This window comes from Elgaria multicarinata, chromosome 1 (genome assembly GCF_023053635.1).
Source record: "Elgaria multicarinata webbii isolate HBS135686 ecotype San Diego chromosome 1, rElgMul1.1.pri, whole genome shotgun sequence".
NCBI lineage: Eukaryota > Metazoa > Chordata > Lepidosauria > Squamata > Anguidae > Elgaria > Elgaria multicarinata.
This window is the reverse complement of record NC_086171.1, coordinates 141,920,057-141,936,931: the sequence shown is the minus strand read 5'-3', so window position 1 is coordinate 141,936,931 and position 16,875 is coordinate 141,920,057. Positions and strand designations below refer to the sequence as shown.

General features: G+C 39.7%; 1 protein-coding gene across 1 annotated transcript in view; it reads left to right on the top strand.

The window, feature by feature from the left end:
* The window catches only part of PATJ (PATJ crumbs cell polarity complex component), a 187,062-nt gene that overhangs the window by 116,920 nt on the left and 53,267 nt on the right, over positions 1-16,875 (top strand). Inside the window, exons 28-29 of the mRNA XM_063138122.1 lie at positions 6,587-6,783; positions 11,587-11,678. Of these exons, the coding sequence (XP_062994192.1) occupies positions 6,587-6,783; positions 11,587-11,678 (289 nt within the window). The remainder of the gene's footprint in view (positions 1-6,586; positions 6,784-11,586; positions 11,679-16,875) is intronic.

Here is a 16,875-nt window from a genome sequence, read left to right as displayed (position 1 = left end):
GAACAGGACTTTAAAAAGCTATTGAGAAATATCAGACAATTCTGACATTTAGCATTTAGTGGTGACTGTATAGATGTAGCCCGATGACAATCTCTCTTCAAAACAGAATGAACACACTGTGGTGGAACTGTGACTCAGCTAGATTTAGCTTCTGCTAAAAGTAGTTGCTACGTAAAATACCTATGTGAAAGGTGGCTGTGGTGAATGGATGCCATGGTATAAATTCAATGAGCAGTGGGAGAAGAAATGCAAGGGAATGTGCAGGAATGAGACCTCTACCCGGAGAAATATTTAAAGCAAAATTGGAAGTACTAACATTTAGCAAATAGAAGTTGATGTAATGTCCCCACTGGAGGAATCCTCCTTCAAAGAGGAACTAGAGCTCTTAGAGATGGAAAACACCAAGGAAACAGTCATGTTAGGAGATCTGGGAGAGCTTGGGCCCTTAGAGGAGACGAACACAGATCCCTGCAGAAGGAAGGGAGCTCCATCTCTTGAGGCAGGGGGTGAGCAACCACTTAGCCCCCAAGTACATTGTCATGTCAAGAGGCAGACCAATGTGCTTTGATAGGAGGTTAAGTGCCATCAAGAAAGCACTTTGAAAGTTAATTCCCTTGCTCTTACGCTTGCTGCCTTTATGGAGCCAGAAATCAAACACTTGAGTATTGGTTATCCAAAATACGCTTTTAATGCTTCAGATGACCCACAAAATAATTCAATTAACCATTTGTACATACACAGGTGCATATTAATGTATTTTTAAGTATGTTCCCAGAGCGTTTTTTTTTAAGTAAAAGATTCCATTTCATCACATTCCATACTCAGTCAGTACACAAAATCTGAGTGAGGAGTTGTCGTGAAGCTTGTTTTTGGTTTTTATCCCACCCTAGGAGCTGCCTATATGGCCTGAAAGCCCTGCAGGGGGCGCGCAGTAGTTCTGCATAGGTTATGCAATGCAGCAGCCACCTCGCAGCCATTGCAGGGCTTTCCCGTCAAGCTATGTCTTTAAAAAGTTGATGACTTACCCCGACTTTTCCCCCCAGAGTGAGGCAAGTATGACAAATCAGCTGACTATCCCCACTCTGGAATTGAGGCGGAGGCTTTCTCAGGTAGATGGCAAGCCCTGATAGGTTGCCATCCGCTCAGGCACAGGACAGGGGGCTGGCCCAGCGAGCCAATGGCCTCTGGAAACCCCACACCTTCCCTCTGTGCCAGGATTAACCACTGCCACCCCACTGCAGAGAAAGCGTGGGTAAGCAGAGTGTCAGCAGCTTTTCCTGGTTTTCTTGCTCATTCTGTTTGCATTTTCATTCTTGTGACTGCAGATTAGAATGCCAATACCTGCGACTTACAACTCTACATTCCTATATTACTTTGTAAAGAGCAAATCCCATCCTCTTTGCCTGTTCTCTCTTACACTGGCAAATGAGGCAAAAAAAAAAACCCTTCAGGGCTGGATACAGGGACACTATGCCATACAGTTATTTTCTGGTACTGGGCAAAGTACTTTAATTTTTCCTATCTGTGCCTTGCTTCTTTCAGGTGCAAAAATCTAATAGTCTCTCTCTCTCTCTCTCTCTCTCTCTCTCTCTCTCTCTCTCTCTCTCTCAACCCCTCTCTTTCTCTCCCCCTCTCTCTCCCTCCCTCTCTCCTTTCTTTTTCTCTTTTCATCGCTGTTCTTAGGTCTCACATTAGGCTTGAATGCCTGTCATTTTTACATATGTTCCAAGTTCAATAATCAAGACTGAACAGACATTATTATTATTTATTTATATAGCACCATCGATGTACATGGTGCTGCACAGACCACACAGTAAATAGCAAGACCCTGCCGCATAGGCTTACAATCTAATAAAGTTGTAGTAAACAATAAGGAGGGAAAGAGAATGCAAACAGGCACAGGGAAGTGTAAACAGGCACCGGGTAGGGTGAAGCTAACAGTATAGAGTCAGAACAAACTCAAAGTTTAAAAGCTATAGGGAAAAGAAAAGTTTTTAGCTGAGTTTTAAAAGCTGTGATTGAGTTGGTAGTTCTCAAGTGTTCTGGAAGAGCGTTCCAGGCATGAGGGGCAGCCGAGGAGAAAGGACGAAGCCGAGTAAGGGAAGTGGAGGTCCTTGGGCAGGCGAGAAGCATGGCATCAGAGGAGCGAAGAGCACGAGCGGGGCAATAGTGTGAGATGAGAGAGGAGAGATAGGCAGGAGCTAGACCGTGAAAAGCTTTGAAGGTCAGCAGGAGAAGTTTATATTGGATTCTGGAGTGAATTGGAAGCCAATGAAGAGATTTCAGAGGCGGAGTGACATGGTCAGAAAAAGTTTATAATATCTAGGTCCCTAGTAGGGCTTTTAATGGAGGCTTTCAGCGTTTCTCTTACTCCAAGGGAAGAGAGGAAGAAAAGGATCTGGCAACTGAATTGTATTTAAGGGAGCATTGCACAGTTAATTCACAGTGCCTGAATTCCACAAACATATAGCACAACAAACATATTTCCCATAATTTAGATGAAAGGGTTATAACAACAGGCCAGTTTAGACATTGGTGTGCCCAGTAATTTCCTTCATATGGTGCTGAGTAGGCCTGGATCTACTGTGCGAAGGAAGTCTCATGTGAGCAGGGTCTATGTGCAGTTCTGCAATCTATTCTTATTTATTTATTCAAGCATTTTTATATTCTTCCTAATGGTATGAAAGGAAAGTGGAAATGGGGTGATTTGGGAGCACTTCAGATATTCCACTGAGCATTAAAGAATTTACATCAGTGTGAGAATATGTTGTCTTGTTGAAATGTGAATACATTCATATTTCCATGTTTATTAGATGATGACTTGCAATGTGAAGTGATGATTTGCATATATGAATTGGCTGTTACAAATTAAATGCTAGAGAAGATCCCCCACATAACTTTGCCTTGATTAAGAAGTTCTAGGGCTTTTGTTAGAGTAGAATTCCAGTATGCCATAAAGGAGTAACAAAATAAGAAAAGGATAAGTTCTAGTGCTAAGAACTCTGAGTCATTGTCAGCGATATATAAACTACTCAGCCTAGCCCCACTAGGCTGAGCATTTTATATATCGCTGATAATGACTCAGAGTTCTTAGCGCGGGTCTCCCGTGACTGCTGCACAATCACATTCTACGTTGGCAATAGATATTGTAGCTCAAGGGGAAGACTTTCATTTAGCCCAGGTACAAAATAGTGTGATGTACACATTGTCTGGATTCTGTTGAACAAATGACCAACAACCTTTCTCAGAAATTGGCAGCCTGTGCAGGTTGCATGCACGTTATACTGTGTATCAAAAGGCAGGTGACAAGAATAAATGAGGAGAAGGCGTTCTCTCAGCTATATAAACTAACTATGTTTAGGTCCCCTGAGCAGCCCTCCAGATCTCTGATATAGATGAGCCCAGAGCACTCTGGTTACTTCATCCTGCTTCCTATCCCAGAGTTCAGTAAACCAGCCTTCCCCAACCTGGTGCCCTGGAGTTGTGTTGGACTACAACTCCCATCCTCCCCAACCATCATGGCCAGAGGCTTGCTGGCTGGGGCTTATGGGGGCTATATTCCTACACATCTGGAAGGCAGCAGTTTCAGGAAGTCTGCAATAGACTAAACTGTGAGGAACAGGAGGAGAAAGAAATCAGTTTTCCACTGGGAAAGGGTCCTTGATTTCGGCTGTTTCACATCTGAATGTGCAATATATCCATTCGCTGGTTAAAATCAGATTACTGCTTCCAAGTTATATATTGTGTATGAATTACTTGCTCATCCATTTTTTAAAAAATGTGGTGAAATCTTAAAATTGGTAGCAAGCTTTAGAGCTACCTTGAGTCCATACAGCATCCTAACTAAGTTCAAGCTACAAGCCTGAAAATCCTGTTTCAAACTCCACAATTTCATTGGGTGGCATTCAGTAAGCCGCTATCTAACTGGCACTGTGCCTGCTTTTTGCAATATGCATTTAACAGCTATATCCAACACAAACAAAAAATACACACTTGCACTTCACTCCATACATAAGGGCTATAAACCACAAATACTAGCTCCTGCGTATCATTTTGTAGTAGGCAAATTCTCATTCTTTTTTTAAAGGTCACATTTTGCTTGATCTTGGCATAAATAGATACCAACGAGCTGGTGAGTTGCTTTCAGGTTGTAAACGTAGATTTCGTTTTGGACCTTCTGTGTCCTGTGTTGTGACAGCATTATCTCTTCTTCTCTTTAATTTGATAGTTTGTCAAGCTGCTCTTCAGTCTACTGTTGCTATAGAAACATTCACTATTCACAGATATCGTTGTACTGCTAACACAGTCTCCCAGTGGAATGGTAGTTGTAAGAGCAATGCTGGTGTAGTGTGTAGTTGTTCTATATGGTTTTATTTCATCTCTTTTAACGGATTAATTGCTTTCACCTTGTACTGTTCATGAATGCTCCTCTCAAGCACTACTTTGAAAGCAGTTCTGGTTGCTTAAAAAAGAAAAGTAAACTAGAACCTGCAACGAAATGTTGCAGTGTAGACTGTACCTGTTCAGGTTGCCAGCCAGCCAGCCTTGACTTCAATTACGATACTCCATTGCATTCTCCTTCCTCCTCTGTTGTCCTTTAGTCCAACAGAGTTCTGTGGTCACTGAGCATAATCAGTCCTCCTTGGGCTGTTTTGTGGTTCCTCTGTTTAGTTTATTTTTCTAAAGGATTTTTTTTTGTACTTCTTTGAAACTTGGGGTTCCCCAAGCCTCCTAATACCACCCTTTTGGTGGTTCATACCATTTTGCTGAGTTTGCTATTGGCATGCCCCATCCTTCCCCAACCTGGATCGCTCCAGTTGTTGTTGCCCACTTCTTCCCTCATCTCCATCCAGCATGGTGATGGGATTTGATGGCGACAACGTCTGGAGCACGGGTGGACAACTTGTGGCCCTCCAAAAGCATTATTTTCCTGCATATGACAGGTGTATTTTCTTAGGTTGTGCCTTTGGAATTCTTCTGAACATGGCTGAGCAGGTAGAAGACATGGAAAGTTAGCATTTATCCCCCACTTTTTGATCAGCATAATATTTATAAACTTCATCAAAAATGATGGAGATCAAACATCCAAGGGTAAATGGACATGACTACTTTTTCCACCATGCACAAATCATTGCTGCTCCATTATGCTGAAGATCTTTATAGAATTTGGTGTATACAAATTTAAGGATCATTTGGCTGCTCTTCAACCAGTCTTGCCACTTCACAGTACCGTAGCAATCCATTATTATTGGGTTTTTTTTTAACTGTTTCTTTAATATATGCACATGGATTTCTATGAAATGCATACAACTTTCTAGCAATTGCACATAGGCTTCAACAAAAGCAGACCACATATCCAAATAAGTATCCATTTGAATACAGGATGGTACCCGTTCAAATATTGAAAGCATTGTAAGGTCCACAATCCATTACATAATAGGAAGTGATGTAATATCAGTCGTTTAGCTATCAACAGGGTGCTGAGAATCCATTTACGCTGGCCAGATAAATACTTTAAAAGAGTGTGTACTGTACATCAGTGAATATTAAAGACTGTCCTAGTACAAAATTTATCTGTGTAATAACCTCTTCACAAAAAGAAGTAACTACTGGACATTGCCAAAACATATGTTTAAAATAAGTATTAGCTGTATTGTACCACCAGAAATTAGCTTAATTAGACAATCCCTTAATAAATGGATTGTGAAGTGTCCAATAGACGCAAAACATGTTTTTGCTGAATAGGACGCAGCCTTTGGTAGACGCCAAAGTGGCAATCCATTTTGTGGTTGTGTCTACAGTAGTTCCTCAACTTCCCAAATGTGGCCATGGATCCAAAAAGATTGCCTATCCCTGCACTACTATAAGTTCTTTGCCAATGACCACTTTTGGTGGTAAAAGTGTGTGAAATCACTCTTTGGGTAACATGACAGATTTCTGCTAGTGCTGTATAGCAGGCATGGAAAGACTTATCGGATCTACTTAGTTTTTATTAAAACCCCAAGATCGACCAAATATTTCCAGGTGTAAAAGACATACACTTAGAATGAAAGACAGTGTGCCTCTGAGTATATACTGATTTTAGAAATTTGTTTTCAGCACCTGAATTGAACTGAACTGAGCTTAGAATCCTTTCACAGAAAAGTTCACTTCTGGTTGTCCCAAGCAGTCTAAATTAGGTGGGGAAAATAATTTTGTTGCTATTGTTAAACAATTGGAAGTCAAAACTACTTGTTGAGCTGTTGCAAATCACCCAGATACCTACCAGTAGATCCAGATATAGTCTACTGTATAGTCTACAAGGCAGATTGGGGTTGGTATGGGTGTGGATGGTTCCTTTATGGTTAGATGAGGATTGGCACTTGGCAGTATGAGTGTGCTGTAATTATATAGGAACCTACTACATTGATGGGAATCAGTACAATGGAATTAACTTTAAAGTACCTTTTGAACACTGGTTTGAATTAAACTGGGAAAAACAGAAGCTCAAGAAGGAAGTGCAGCAAACTGGTATGTTGCATGGAAAATATTTCCCTAAGTGTGTGTATTACTTTATTATACATTTCTTTCACTTTATTTTTTTTAGAGAAAATCAGACAAAGGTATGCAGATTTGCCCGGGGAGCTGCACATTCTTGAGCTTGAGAAGGATAAGAATGGACTTGGACTCAGCCTTGCTGGCAACAAGGATAGGTCTCGCATGAGCATCTTTGTTGTGGGCATAAGTCCAGATGGCCCTGCAGGGAAAGATGGAAGAATGCACACTGGAGATGAACTTTTAGAGGTAAATTTTCTTTTTTAAAAACATGTAGCATTAAAACTAATAAAGAACCTTTATTTTGTTCGATGCAAAATAATGGTATAGTGGAACTGCCAACACAAAGACTTTAGCAGCAGATGCAGCTAAGCTGCAGGGACATAATAAAACAAGTGACCTTCTGTCTTTCTCCTCCACCCCAAGAAAGTAGCTTAGATGTTATGACTTACCCCAGACCATCATCAAAATTATTAAGATGCACATCCAGAGAAACTGGGTGTTTCCAGATGAGGCTTTTCTCAAGCAATCATCCCATCTCATTCACAGAATGTTATAGGAGGCCCAGTCAGCTTTCTTTTGAACCTCTTTTCTCTACACACACACACACACAGAGAGAGAGAGAGAGAGGTCAGTCCATCTAGCCCAATACTATCTAGTCTGGCAGTGGCTCTCCAGGGTTTTAGGTGTCAGAGAGGTCTTTTGCAGCCGTGCTATTGGATCCTTCCAACTGGAAATGCCCGAGTCTTCCACATACAAAGCATGCATGCTTCCACAAACACAAGCCATTATTCTCTCAGCTGCAGTCCCTTTATTTGCCATATGGGGATCATAACACTGGCCTGCCTCACAGGGCTATTGTGAGCATTACTCAGGTAATATATGTGACACACTTTGAACACTTAAAAGTGCTGCATAAATAGTAAGTCAAAGTTGGAAAAGATGAAAATGCTTTTTTTTTTTCTTACAACATTCTGTCTCACAGAGCAGAATCTCAGAGTAACACTTAGATTTGCAAAAGTTTCTTACCATGGTATTTTCTACCTGGTGACTTTGTAGCTTTAGGAAAAGCTAAATTGTCTAAACATTCTTTAGTGCCTAGGGATTTTCTAATTACTGTCTTTTGACATACTGTGTAGGTTTGTTTTGATGTAAAATGTTGTTTCCTTTTTCTCTGTTGGAGTGACAAATTATCTTAAAAGTCTTTTGCACTCATAAAAACGTGACAGGCAAATTTGGCATTTTCTTGAGTTTTTGCGATGTTTCATATTTCAGTAGAATGAGATTCTCAAACGATAAGGATTAAAACTCTAGGCATGTGGTATTGCCTTCACTCCCAGAGCAGGGAAGATGGCTAATGCTGACATGTACATTTAAGAAGGACCCTTGAGGGTTCAGACCAAAGGACCATCTAGTCCAGCTAGCCATGTCAGATACTGGCCAGGATACTGGCATGTCACTGTGGGCCATGTAGCCTTGAATTCCATCTGAATAATCCAGGTGTTCTGTCCTACAAGGTGGGAGGAACCTTAATGCTGTATGTCATCATTTCCTTTTTCTTCATTTTGAACATTCTATTTAGACCTAGAGCAATTTTTAAATGACATCTCCTGTGCTGAAAGTGAGCAAGGAGAAACTGGCTTATCATCCTGACAAAACATTTCATCCACATCGATTTCCGAATTTGGAGTTCTGGCGGCTATATTCTGAGAGCTCCAGTGTATATAATCCACTTTCACCACTGAACTTCTCTGACATTTTAGCTGATGCTGTGCATTTATATATTGTCTGGATTTTAGTATATCTGTTATCATAATTCTTTCTGAACACACTAATTCAGCATAAACCGTTTTGAAAAACAAAATGAATATATTCTCTTGTAGGAGAAGAACTACTCAGGATGATCAAAAACCAAGGGGAAAATAATTTTGAACACCCTTCCATTTTTACATAACTGAGGGCAGAATCCTTTACATGTTTAGACAGAAATAAGTCCTACAACTCCCAGCATCCTCCAGCCTGCATACTCTTTCTGTCTAAACATGCATAGAATTATGCTCTAAGTAATTAAAATACAGTGCTTTAAAACCAGTTAATTATATTTAGCTTATCTGTTGAGCTTGAATATGATTAATTTTACCAGGCAGAAATATTAACTGTTAGTTGAGCAATTTAATGCATAGTTGTGATGTATGTTCTTGGAAAAATAAGGACAAGAAAATCACCACATGTCAAGAGTTAACTTTGAGTCCCCGGCCTAAAATAAGTGTTTTAAAAAGGAAGAAAAAACAAACATTTTCCGCTGGAGTCAATTCCCCAGACTAATCACTCTCCAGACCATGATACATGGCCATAATTTCCTCTTTCTTAAATTTCACCTATTAGTTTTTGTTACCTTACGCACCACATCCGACTTCTGTGAAATATTTATGATGTCACCTCCGCTCCAAAATTGTTGCTTGCTACAGCTTTCCTTGTGTTAAATTTTATTTTAATCTTTGTCCATAATTTAGCCACTCTATTCCCTAACTGGTAATTCCGTTTATTTATCTTACTCTCCCTTGAGCACTGCTGTGCCTCTCTCCCATTTCTTTGTATGTTTCTCATAATGAGCCTAGATCAGCAGATTTTAGCACTACAGTAAGCAGTGGTTCTTTCCTCCCTGAAGACTGCCTTTTATTAGTTTAGAAAACGAGGTAAAGGGGAAGTTTTGGGTTTGTAAAATTCCTAGCAAAAGATTGAATCTGTAAATGCAGATCTATGATTTTTGGCTTTTACTGGAAGTGTCCCCACCATCAAATCCAAGCTTGAGGTTCTTTGCAGCTGCCCAGTGGTACCAACCTGTGATTCCAGGTCTGTCTCCTGGAACTGGAATAAATTGTGTATTGATGTGACCCAGCAAACAGTTCCTGATGTTGCTGTTGCTGATGCCCTTGGAATGGGTCATTGGCACCATCTTGCAGAAAGGATTGTAGCTTGTTGAAAAAATAACAACACTGTAGTGTAAAACTGAAGATAAGGGAGTAGTCTTGAAAAAGACTCCCACACTACATCTCCCACACTGAAAAAATAATGAGCTGCACCTCCAATGGAGCACTGTCAGTCAAGTCAAGTGAACAGGTATGATAATAGTGCAAGCTGAAGCACCTTACCTAGTGTAACCAGTCCCTTTAATTAGAGCTGTGTGGTCATCACATCCATACATTTTCATGCCATTTGCTAATGTGATCTGTACACCATGCTGGGTTTGGACCATGAGAATCCAACTTACACACCTTACTCTGTATCCTCCCCGGGTTAAATGAGGCAAGGACGCTGCAAGCTGTCCAACCATTGGTTTAACACAATGCATATCTCCCAAAAAGTATTTAATTTTAGTTCTACAAGTAGAATTACCCTTAAAGAAATGTGTGCCATAAATCTAAAGAGTATGCTTAACATAAATATATGGTACCATGCAATACCCAAAGGTTCATGAATAATTTGTATTTAAAATTTTAGCTAAATTGATTAACTGTTTTCTCTGTTTTATAACCTGATACGTTGCATAAATGCTACTTTATTTCTTTTGGTGCATTTACCAATGCTGTCTGGTGTATATTCTAAAGGCCTACCTTTAAAATCCTTGCTGCTCTAAGTTCTATTAATTGATGGTTACTTTCCCACTCCTGTGTATAGAAGGTTCTTGCACTTTCCTCCCAACATGATATTGGCCAACTGTCTAAATTGGCTACTCTGATCCACTTTCTGACATTTAATTTGTTGTCACTGAAAAATTATGTTTTCATTTCTTAGGCTTATCGTTTTCTGTGTATCTCATATTATTATTATTATTATTATGATTATTATTATTATTTATCATACTTATACCCCGCTCCTCAGCCAAAAAAGGCTCTCTCATAAAGGGCCCCACTAACCCTTATGCCACAATAAATGTCAAATTTGTTATAGTGCCCTAAGATTTATTGCGTTTGCTGCAACAGAATAAGGATGCAATCTTATATGCACATATGTGGGATTAAGTTCCACTAAACTCAGTGGGCTCGTTCGCACAATCCTGGAGGAAAAAATAGGCCACAGTGGCTTAATTTCTTTCCCCATGCATGCCAGTTGCAAGATGCCTAATCAGCATAACTGTCCTCGTCAGCCCAGTTGTTGTGACATCAGAACCAGGTGAGGGTGGCTGGCTGGGGTGGTTTACAAACCACTCTGAAACTCTCGAACAAACCACCCTTACTGGTGAGGGTAATGATGCTAATTAGGTAGCTCATGGCCGGCACACGCAAGGAGTGAAAATAAGCCGTCACGGCTTATTTGCCTCCTACTATCGTGCAAATTCAGTCATAGGGACTTACCTTTGAGGGGGGAAATGCATAGGATTGCACCTCAGCATGACTATACCTCTGGAATGTTTTATTACCTATTCCTAAAATGTTTGTTTAATTTGCTTGCATGCACAAGCTTTGTAAGGAAAAAGACATCAAAGTTAAATCTTGGCAGATTTCTGAGAAGAGGTTGGCACTGAAATGTTTTGCCCTTCACACATTTTTTGCACACTATCTCACTAAAAATTCAGTAAGCTCAAAACAAGGCTGTTGTAGAATACTGATCCGTACTTCTGAAAGGACAGGAGTAATATAAGGTAAAGCTCAGATATACTTTGACACTGTAATAGGTTCTCAGGAAATGGGATTTATATCTCCTGCATTCTACACTATTTGTATTTTTATCTCTCTCTCATTTGCTCTGTAGTTTTATTTGAAGTGCTAGATGACACAAACTGTGTTTATTTAATCGATCTTACTCCCAAGGTTGTTATCACGACATAAATATTCCAACCGTTAGCCAACATTATTTACATGAGGAAACCAAACCAAAACAGAAAATATAACAATCCTCTTCATATCTTTTTGCTTCTTGCTGAAAATAAGATTAAAAAAAAGATGATGGGGAACTTTCAAGTTAGTGATAGTTTAATAAAATTACAAAGCAATACTTAACCATTTGTTACTCTTTAATTTGTAATTGTGTTAAATGTTCTTTATAAAACAGATAAATAACCAGATCTTGTATGGGAGAAGTCACCAGAATGCTTCTGCAATAATCAAAACTGCACCATCAAAGGTCAAACTGGTATTTATACGGTAAGAATGGCATAGTCATTAACACTTTGGGTCACCAGGTCAGTAATTACTGACCTGAGCTGGGAGTTGCAAATTAAGAGAAATTCAATGTCAAAATAAAATTGAAGACTCCTAAAAATGTTCAGACAAGGGCAAGCCATTTAAATGCTTTCCAATTTGTTACACACTTTACTTTCTTTTTATTACATAATTTTTCATTATGATCTTGCCCTCAACTGAGTCACCTGAAAACTGGTACATTAATGCAAAGTGGTTTTGAATCATAACTCTGAATTAAATTACTTTTGCATTTTAGTGGTTACGAAACGCTTGTCTGGTAGTTCAGAGAGTGAGCTGGTATTGAACATGTGAATCTCGGTAAAGTTGGGCAAGACACTCTGCTTCAGTCTAATGGAAGATAGGATCATATCAGATAAAGTGATAGGCAGTTGTCAATCAACTAAATGGATGGCTTCCCACCATGCTCAACCATGTTCTCCTCCTTCAGGAAAGGTTCTCATAATGCAACTTCTGGTGAGCAGCTAATCTGGGGCACCACCTTCCACCATCTGTCAACTTTGCCCGAGCCTCATCCTGACAATATCTATGACTTTAAGCTGGAGTTAGAGATTTCCTCTTCCTCAGTCTCAGAGCTGGGTTAATATATTCCAGTGATCAAGAAGGAAAATGTTCCACACCTTTGGCTTCTTGTCTAGTGTAGCTTGGGAGGAAAGCAATGGAAGGGGAATACTGTAGAGTCTACTTTTGGTATCCATGCCTTGATACTGATCACTGAATAATATAAGCAGGGAGTGCATCTGTACTCCATGTACTTGTGTCTGTAAGTGAAAATACAGTATATCTTAGAGTGTATGTCTGGATCTTAAAGTTTAAGATAGGCCCCATGTGACTGTGGTGGAAGAGCGGAGCTAGTAAAATGAAGAATTAGTTGCTACCCTTGGCAATGCAAGGCAACCAAGATTAATGATCTTGCTTCCAGCTTCCTCATACTTTACCTAGCTACTGAAAATTAACTGTCATGTATAACAGCTCACTCTCCATTACTTAATTGCATTGGAAAATGTGTCTGGGGAAAGCTGCTCAGACTATAGCATATATATATATATATATATATATATATATATATATATATATATATATATATCTCCAAAAGGGATTTGTTTTATTCCTACGCTGCAAAGGACTGGATTCTGTCTCATTGCATCTGTAGAATGTTTGTGTTTCTGATTTATTTGAATAAAATATAATGTATCTCATGATAAAAAAGTTATTATGAGATACATTATCAATCCCATTTCTTTTGCCAGTGCCAGCAGATAAAAGCTGATATGTGTCTACCAAAAGTGGTTAAACCTAATCTGGGAGGCTGCTTGGCTTCTAGCACCCAACATCCCATTTTTATTTCCTATGGACAGACTGCATTAGACTCCAGAATGCATTGGAAATATTTAGCATTCTCAAGAATCTGGTGATTTAATGAAAAGAGTTGAAGCCATATGTTTTCTTAGCATGACTAATCAGCATCTGCCCGTATACATTTCCTAAACAGAAATCACTTCTGTGAGGGAAAAGCTTGAAAGCTCCCTAAAGATAATGATGTGGTGATTGCACACACATCTATTACAGTCTGTGTACTTGTCTACCATATTAAAATCGTGTGCATACAGTTGGCCCTACATTGTTGTTTTACAGACTTCCATAGGAACACTGTTTCTAGTAACCTCAGTACCATATGTCAAAGCATATGGGATGCTCATATTAAACTGTGAGCATCCCATATAAAAGGGGCCCTTTATAAGGGAATAAAGTTCTTTATAAAATGGATAAAGGCACTTGTAACTACTGTCATGATTGATTGATTGCATTTTTATACTGCCCAATAGCTGAAGCTCTCTGGGCGGTTTACAAAAATTAAAACCATAAAAACCATTCAAAACATAAAACAAACAATATAAAATCATAATATAAAATACAATATAAAATCACAACCAGGATGAAATCGACAGCAATGCAGAAATTAATACAGATTTAAAATACAAATTTAAAACAGCAAAGTTAAAATTAAGTTGCTAGACTGTTAAAATGATGAGAAAATAAAAAGGTGTTCACCTGATATTTAAAGGAGTACAGTGTAGGTGCCAGGCGAACCTCTTTAGGGAGCTCATTCTACAGCTGGGGTGCTACAGCAGAGAAGGCCCTCCTCCTGGTAGCCACCTGCCTCACTTCTTTTGGCAGGGGCTCATGGAGAAGGACCCTGAAAGATGTGCTTAGGGACCAGGCAGGTACATATGGAAGGAGGCATTCCTTCAGATAGCCTGGTCCCAAGATGTTTAGGGCTTTGAATGTTAATACCAGCACTTTGAATTGGGCCCAGACCTGGACTGGCAGCCAATGAAGCTGGAAAAGGACTGGTGTGATGTGGTCTCGTTGGCCAGTCCCTATTAGTAAACATGTTGCCCTGTTCTGTACCAGGTGAAGCTTCCGGACCATTTTCAAAGGCAGCCCCATGTATAACACATTGCAGTAATCCAGACAAGAGGTTATGAGAGCATGGATAATCATTAGAACTGTCAGACAGGGCGTGGGGGTGGACTCTCCATTGCTACATGTATTCAAGAAGAGACTGGACAGACTTTAAACTGGATTCCTGCATTGAGCAGAGGGTTGGACTTGATGGCCTAAATGGTCCCTTCTGACTATGATTCACCCAACTCATGCATAAATCACAAAATGATTATGAAGTCAAGTGATTAACTTGTGTGTGTGTGAATTCACCTTTTGATACAGTACTTCTAGGAATAGAAAGATATGGAAACTGGTTGCATGTGTGGGTTGAATTTTTATTGGCATTCACTGTAATTCAAACATTGTGTTCAGACCCCTCATTTGCCTGTTTTATCATCAAAAGGAGGTTGTCATTATTCTAGTTAAAATAGATTGTTTTAGAGTTGCTGAGGGGGTAGTAGAAAAAGCAATTTATTATTTTCGATGCCATTTAAAACATGCCTTTCTCTTGAAACAACCTCCTTTGAAGCAGGGTTAAAGTCATTTGAATATGTATAGTCACAGCAGGAGTAGATTATGAGCTGCAACCTCTTTTTACCTAGATTTTTTCTTTTTCTTTTTATCTTGAAGAGATTTGCTTTGTATGATTTAAAAATCACTGTCTCTTTAAAATGACATACAGGGCAGATGTAATAGCGATGGGAAAAGACAGATGGCAAAAGTGCATGAAACATTGCTCAAAATAATGGCAGGGATCCAAAGAGTGCCTTAGGGTGGAATTAAACATCATGCCTGACACGGGTCTGCTGCCGAAAATGGCAACCCTGTGTTGAATTGTTTATCATGTTATGATATCACGTCCCGCTCTCACTCCATATCATTGACTGCTTTGGTGGGTATTTTAGGGAATCTTGAAAGGGCACTAATATCATGTCTAGTTTTTCGTTAGACACACGTAGTTTTTTCTGCATATATCCGGAAGTCCTCTGCTCCCCGCTCCCTGCTGCTCTTCACATGTGCTGAAGGGAGACTCCTGCCACATTTCCCCAGAGTATTATGAGAGTGTGAGAGAGAAGTGTTTCACATAGTCTGCTGCACATGCAAACCTCGCACTACACAGTCCTTTTGCTGCTAAAATCACAACAGATAATGTGTTTAAATTATAAGATTCTGGAGATATTTTATTGCTATCAGATCTTCTCATTACAGGCTGCATCAAGCGCTGCAAATACTTTATGCTGATTTCCTTACTACTTGTGCTGATTAGATGTTTTATTAATTTTTTTTTAAAGCCCGGCAACCAACAACTGACAGAACTTAAATTGGCACCAGACAAGAATTACTAGGGGGTTTGTGGAGCTTTTAGATATGATGATTAATTCTCATCAGCAAGAGCTACATCATAATTGGTTTGTATGCTTGAGAAAACAAAAGGAGATAGAAAACGGCTGTTAACACGTTGTACTGTTTTGGGAGGAAGATGCGTGGAAAGCGAAGTACAACTGAATATCACGTACCCTTTGATATTGTACAGCTCTTTTAGTTAACTGTTGTGCACTTCTGCATGCATGGCTTGATGGCCATGGCCGTTGCAGTTCAAAGACTGTAATTTCTGCTTGCTGGCCCACAAAGCTTTGACGGGATGAAGAGAAGGAGGGGGTATAATAATGAAGAGTCTAATCAGAAACTGGCTTTATGAACTTCATTAGTGCATCACTATTTATTTGAAGTTAATGTGTTCCCTAGCTTGAAATTTTGGGCATACAATCAGTAGTATAACTAGCATGAAAAAATGGGACTCACAGAGCATCTGCGCTCAGACTGTTCCACTTAGTTTAGCTGTAGCTTGGGTATCTAGGGCAAATCAAGATAGAGTTTCCTGCCCCAAACCCTCTATTTACATGGACAAGAGTGTGGCCCCCACCTGCTATTAAGTTAGTGTGGGGCATCCTCAGACTGTATGCACCCAACCTGCTCCTGTGCTTAATGTAATCATGTTTCACTGCAGACTTACTTATTGCCTAGTCAGAGGCCTTAGCAATTAAGGACACTGTACAGGAGGCACTGTAAAGATAACATGAAAATCTGCCCCCTTTTTAAATCAAACACAGAACAGTAGTTTTCTTTTTGTATACCTTTGTATCTCCTTGGCTCCTAGTACTCCAGGAATTTTAAGTTCAACTTCCTTCTTTCCCTGAGTCCAGTTTGTGTCTACCGTTGCATTCCTGCCTCCTTAAGTCCATGAGCTTCTTGTTGATGCCTGCTTACAGGCTGTAAATAATTGCCCCTTTCAGACTGAGCAATAAGGAAGGCCCCATTATGTTCTACTACATCTTCCCACCTCTACACTTCTTTCTCCTGCCTTTTTTCCTGAGTTTTATTGCAACTTTTGTCTTCCCTCCACCTCAAAGCCATATTATGAAACTATGCCACTTATCCCATCACCTCTTTCTCTCTCTGTTCCTCCCTCCCTCCCTCTTTCCATTTTTCTGGGAAGCCTCATAATTAAGGATTTAATTGCTGTTTATTATATAGTTTCAATAAGCACATCATTTTCTGGGAAAGCTCTGACTGGTATCTATTGCTTGCCAGGAACCTTGCAAAGGCACTCCTGTACCCAGATGAAATAATTGTAATATTAGTTTGCTTGGCTCCATGTTCTTTTGGCTAATGTGCTAGTTGGACCAAACTC